This window comes from Arachis ipaensis, chromosome B1 (genome assembly GCF_059453495.1).
Source record: "Arachis ipaensis isolate K30076 ecotype BB chromosome B1, ASM5945349v1, whole genome shotgun sequence".
In the NCBI taxonomy this organism is placed as follows: Eukaryota; Viridiplantae; Streptophyta; class Magnoliopsida; order Fabales; family Fabaceae; genus Arachis; species Arachis ipaensis.
Window position 1 is genome coordinate 92,648,042 of NC_142436.1, and position 6,231 is coordinate 92,654,272.

Genomic DNA, 6,231 nt, shown 5'->3' on the forward strand with positions numbered 1-6,231 from the left:
CCAGAAAAATACCTGAAATTACAGAAAAACACACAACTCATAGTAAAGTCCAGAAATATGAATTTTTCCTAAAAACTAATGAAAATAAATTAAAAACTAACTAAAACATACTAAAAGCTATATGAAATTAACCCCAAAAAGCGTATAAAATATCCGCTCATCACTTTATGTCTGGGGCTTTCTTTCTAGTGGTCAAATTCTTAACCTCTTCCTGAAGTCCCTTCTCAGCCTTCACATCTTCATTACCCTTTTGTTCTTCTCCACTGTCTGTCTTTTGCTTTAAAGGTGACTTGATGAGTGCCTCCTTGGGCTTTTCCTTCCAATTCATGTCTTCCTCCTCAACTCTCATGTAGCCTTTCTCTCCAGCAGGATGCTGCATCTCCTTAACGACATTTAGAGTGATCTACTCATCATGTGCCCTCAAAGTCATTTCTCCTTTTTACACATCAATGATGGCCCTTGTTGTGGCTAGGAAAGGCCTTCCTAATATGATAGAATCGCCTCCCTCCTCATCTAGATCAAAGATCACAAATCTGCTGCAAATATGAACTTGTCCACCTTGACTAAGAGATTCTCAACCACTCCATTAGGGATTACCATTGATCTATCAGCAAGTTGCAAGGTCATCCTTATAGGTTTCACTCCTTCTATGGACAACTTTCTTATCATAGATAAGGGGATCAGAGTGATACTTGCTCCTAAATCACACAATGCTTTATCAATGAATATATTGCCAATGGTGCTAGGCAAAAAGAAACTCCTAGGATCTTTGAGTTTTAGTGGGATGCCTTTTTAGGTTAAGACCAGTGTCTCCTTCTCATTCCAGCTTCTTTTCTTGTTAATGATTTTCTTGAGGAACTTAGCATACAAGGGCATTTTTTCTAGAACTTCAGCAAGGGGAATGTTGATTTTCAGCTTCTTAAAAATTTCAAGGAACTTGGGAAATTGCTGATCTTTGAGCTCTCTTTGCAATCTTTGAGGATATGGCAGAGGAGTATAAGGCTTCACTTCCTTCCTCTGTTCTTATGAGTTCTCCTCTATGACTTGCTTTCCTTTCTTTGAAGCTTGTGGCTCTTCATCCTTCTTCTTGAGCTCTTCCTGGACTTTCTCTTCAATTGCCACTTCCTTCTTACTGCCAGCCTTATCATCTTCTAATGTTCTTCCACTCCTGAGTTGAATTACTTTGCATTCTTCTTTAGGATTTAGAATGGTATCACTTGGGAAAACATTGGTCGGTCTTTCAGCTTGTCTGGCTAATTGCCCTACTTGTCTTTCAAGATTCCTCACGGTGGCTTCTTGTCTCTCTTGGCTTTTAGTCAAGCTATCTTACAATTTGGCTAGATTCTGTGTGGTTTGAGCAAGTGCTTGTAATGTTGCCTCAAGAGCTGAAATCCTGGTTTCCTGATGATCAATGGATGGCATGTTGGAATATGATGGTTGTTGCTAGAAGTTATTTGGGTTGTTGAAGTGGTTGTTCTGGGAATTAAAAGGTGGTGTAGAGAAGTTATTTTGGTGAATCTATGAGTGGTTGTTGGGTTGCTGATATGAGTTTTGTAGTTTTTTGTATTGGTTAGTGTTATTGAATGAATGAGTTTGGTTGTTTGTGTTGCGGAAGTTGTTGGAATTGTGATTCTTTTGCCATGAATTGTGACTATCCCCCCACCTCAAGTTGGGATTATTCCTCCATGATGAATTGTATGTGTCTCCATGAAATTCATTCTGAGAAGAATTTGAAGTATTATGCATATATTGGACTTGTTCTGGTTGCTGCTCATAGTTGCTTTTCTCAAAGGCTTCTTCATTTTGGCTCTATCCATTTGAGGGTTGGCTTGCTGTGCTAACTGCAGCCACTTGGAGTCCATCAATTCTCTTTATCATCAACTCCATTTGTTGCTGGCTCTGTTGGTGCATCAACTTGTTTTGTGCCAAGATAGTGTCTACTCCTTCTAACTCCAACACACCCTTCTTTTGAACTGGTTGGCGTTGTCTCTGATGAGCATAGAAGTATTGATTATTGGTCACAGTGTCTTTGAGATTCTGGGCTTCCTCAGCTATCTTTATTAGTTACAATAAACCTCCTACAGAGTAGTCTAAGGATTCTTGAGCTTTTAAAGTCAATCCCTCATAGAATATCGATCTGGAGTCTGTCTCATTCACTGAACATCTCAGGTGAGCATTTCCTAATCAGAGCTTTGTATCTTTCCCATGCCTCATACAGTGACTCTACATCCATTTGAGTGAATGTTTGCACTTCTATTTCAGTCTTATGATTCTCTGAAGTGGGTAGAATTTAGATAGGAATTTGTTTACCAAATCGTCCCAAGTGTTGATTCTTTCTTTGGGGAATGTTTCAAGCCATTGAGATGCCTTATTTCTCAAGGAAAATGGGAACAACAGTAACTTATAGATATCTGGATGCACACCATTGGTTTAGATAGTTTCACAAATCCTTAGGACAGTGGATAAGTGCTGATTTGGATCTTCAAGTGGACCTCCTCCGTAGGAGCAATTGTTCTGCACCAAAGTGATAAGTAGAGGCTTCAATTCAAAGTTATTTGCATGAATATTGGGAGTGAGTATGCTGCTCCCACAGTGTCTTGGGTTGGGGAAGGTGTAAAAGGCTAGGACTCTCCTTCGAGGTGGACCATTGTTGTTGGCCACTTCCTCTGGTGGATTAGGGAGGTTACCCTTCATTTCTTTGTCTTCCTCTTCTGATTCTTCTTCTCCGATAACACCTTTCCCTCTTGCTTCTCTTCTCTATCTCAAGAATGTCCTCTTTGGCTCAGAATCAAAAGAGGTGGATGTACCTCTTCTTCCTCCTGGAATACAACACAAACAAAACCAGAAAACTAAAACAAAACACTCTACTGCTGGAGTGTGATCAAGGTTAGCTTAAACAAAATTTCAAACAATTAGTATGCTAAATAAAACAAAAACAACAAAAAAATGCTTAATCTAGATTATCACCTACATAATCATTGTCAATCTAAATCAATCCCCGACAACAGCGCCAAAAACTTGATGATGGAAAAATGATTCCACACAAAATCACCGGCAAGTGTACCAGATTGCATCAAGTAGTAATAACTCACAGGAGTGAGGTCGATCCCACAGGGATTGATGGATTGAGCAACTTTAGTATGGTGATGAATTTAGTTAAGCAAATATTTGATGAATTTGGTAAAATTTGATTAACAGAAAATAAATTGCAAGTGAAATAGAGTGCAGAATGAAAATTGACAGAATCTTAAAGTGTTGAAGAAGTAAATTGCGAAAACTTAAATTGCAAGAAATTAAAAGAGCTGAAACTTAAATTGTAAGAAAGGTAAAACTTAAAGTGTAAGTAATATAAATTGCAGAATCTAAATTACTAGAAAATTAAATTTGCATGAATAATAAAGGGAGTTGGGTGCTGGGAATCAAAACAAAACTGGAAAATGAAAACTGCAGTAGATCAGAGAAGAAAAAGTAGAAGATGAAAACAAGGATTAAGACTTAGATCCGATTTAAAATTTTAAAACAGAAAAGGAAATTGCAGAAGAAAAATGAACAGAGAAGAAAATCTAGATCAGATCCTCAATTCTTTAACAGGAAATTGAAAGTGCCAAAGAAGAAAAGAACAAAAAGAAAAATTGCAGAATAAGAAAAACAGAAAAGGGAATTTAGATCCGATCTCCAATCCTCAAATTCTAAAAACAACAGAAGAAAATTAAAAGGAAGCTCAAATACCCAAGAACAGAAGAGAAAAATACAAAAAAAATGAAGAACAGAGGGAAAACAGAAAGTAAACTAAAATTCAGATCTCCAACTCTACCCAATTCCCAAAAGAAAGAGCTAAAAAGAAGATCAAAGCTAAGAAAAAAGTGAAAGAAAAAGTTTTTTTTTTAGGAAATCAAATTTACTCCTATTTATACACTTTCTAATTCTGTTTTCCAGTACCTGGGGTGGGCTTTTTGGCCTTTGTTGCAGTGGATCTTGATTGCAGCTTCCAGGGGAACGTTGCGTTCTCAAAGTGAGTGTAGCGTTCCTTCATCCACGTGTACGCGTCTCTGACGTGTGCGCGTTATTGCTTTGCTGGATACTCATCACGCGTATTCGTGCTTCACGCTCAGGCGTCCTTTGTGCTTTTGTCCATTGACGCATACGCGTCACATACGCTTGCGCATCAATGTTAACTTCAGCCTCAGCCATGCTTGCGTGTCCCTATTCACGCCTACGCGTCCTTGATAGTGTTCTCTTAATGAGCGCTACGTTTGCTTAATGAACGCTGCCCACGCGTGCGTGTCCTCTGCGCGTGCGCGTGGATAGCAGAATATCAATTCTATGTTTCAGCGCCACCCATGCGTATGCGTGCTTCATCCCAGGTGCTCCATCGATGCGTGCGCGTCATGTACGCATGCGCATCGATTGCAAAACTTCAATTCCAAATTTGAATGTGCCCGAAAATGCTGAATAAATGAACGTAGCGCTCTCTTTTAAAATGAGCACCAACCACTTCCACGTGTACGCGTCATGCACGCGTATGCGTGGATCTTCGAAAATTGTCCCTGATGCATAGGTGTCCTGTACGCATATGCGTCGCTACTGAATGTGGCATTCTTTCTTTGAATGCAACGTTATTATGCAGTGCCTCTCTTTCTCTTCATTTTCTCACCTGAATTCAATCAAAAAGGCAATTAAAGTCTCACTAAAATCATAAGAATTTGCATCATTCACAATAATCACTTAATTCTTGCATGAATCTCATAATTTTGTATAAAATAAGTGATGTTTGAATGAATCAAAATAATCATGAAATTCCTCTCCAACCACGTACTTATTGTGCAAGAAAGTGCATAAAACCTAATGAAACAAATGAAAAATGCTTGTGAAACTACTTGTCATCATCCTTGTGACCTCCTTTTTCACCACATCAAGAATGGTAGGGTTGAGCCTTCGTTGAGGTTGTCTAACCGGCCGGGCTCCCTCTTGGAGAAAAATATGGTGCATACACATTCGACGGTCAATCCCCACAATGTCGGCCAAGCTCCAACCGATCGCCTTCTTGTGCTTTCTTAGGACCTCTAGGAGCTTCTCTTCTTCTTGACTCAAAAGCTCACTAGAAATAATGACCAAAAACTTTTGGTTGTCCTCAAGGAATGCATACTTCAAATGAGAGGGTAGAGGTTTCAATTCACTTTTTGCTTCAAGTTGGGGTTCTTTTTCACTAAGTTCATGAAGCTCATTCTCATCAACCTTCTATTGTTCACCCTCATGGTCATACTTCTCTTCAACAATAGGGTAGCACAACTTATTGTGATCTTCTCTTTGTACTTCTGCTACTACCTCATCAATCACATCACATCGGAGAACAGAGTGATCTTCGGGTGGGTGTCTCATGGCCTCTTCTAAGTTAAACTTGATGGTTTTGTCACCTACCTCAAAAGAGTATGTGCCAGTAAAGGCATCGAATTTGAATTTAGAAGTCTTCAAGAAAGGTCTACCAAGCAAAATGGAGGAAAAACTTCTATTATCTGTTGGAGGCATTTCAAGGATATAGAAATTGACCGGAAACACCAAATCCTTGATTGCCACAAGCACATCTTTCGCTATCCATACTACGGTGATCATACTCTTGTCGGCTAAGGCAAATTTGGTGGCCGGCCTTTTCAATGGGGCTAAATTCAACCTTGCAAATATGGAGAGTGGCATGATACTTACGCAAGCCCCTAAATCACACATACAGTCATGGAATGCAACTCCACCAATCCGACAAGATACTAAACATGGTCCGGGGTCACTACACTTTTCTGGAATAGGCTTCATCAATGAAGAAATGGAACTACCCAATGACAATGTCTCTAACTCACCAATCCTATCTTTGTGTGTGCACAAGTCCTTCAGAAACTTAGCATACTTCAAAATTTGTTGAATGGCATCAAGAAGTACGATGGTTACCTCAACCTTCTTGAATACTCGAAGCATGTGTAAATCAAACTCCGGAGTCTTCTTAGCCTTCTTTACCATAGAAAGGAATGGATTCATCTATTATAGCCTTCCTCTTGGGCTCCTTAAGGCTCACTTCTTCTTTCTCATGCTTTGTGTCTACCTCCTATTCTTCATGTGGAACTCCAACAACCACTTCCTCCCCATGAATGTCTTCCATGACCGTAGGAGGTATCTCCTCCAATATAGTCCCCGATCGTAGAGTGATGGCATTGAGACCGCCCTTTGGGTTCGGGAGGGGTTGAG

General features: G+C 39.6%; 1 protein-coding gene across 1 annotated transcript; it reads right to left on the reverse strand.

Annotated features, from left to right (window-relative positions):
• Positions 1–5,238: 5,238 nt before the first annotated feature.
• LOC148577479 (uncharacterized) lies at positions 5,239–6,024 on the reverse strand. The gene has a single exon (XM_088502886.1). It carries the CDS (start codon positions 6,022–6,024, stop codon positions 5,239–5,241), a length of 786 nt encoding a protein of 261 aa, XP_088359012.1.
• Positions 6,025–6,231: the final 207 nt, after the last annotated feature.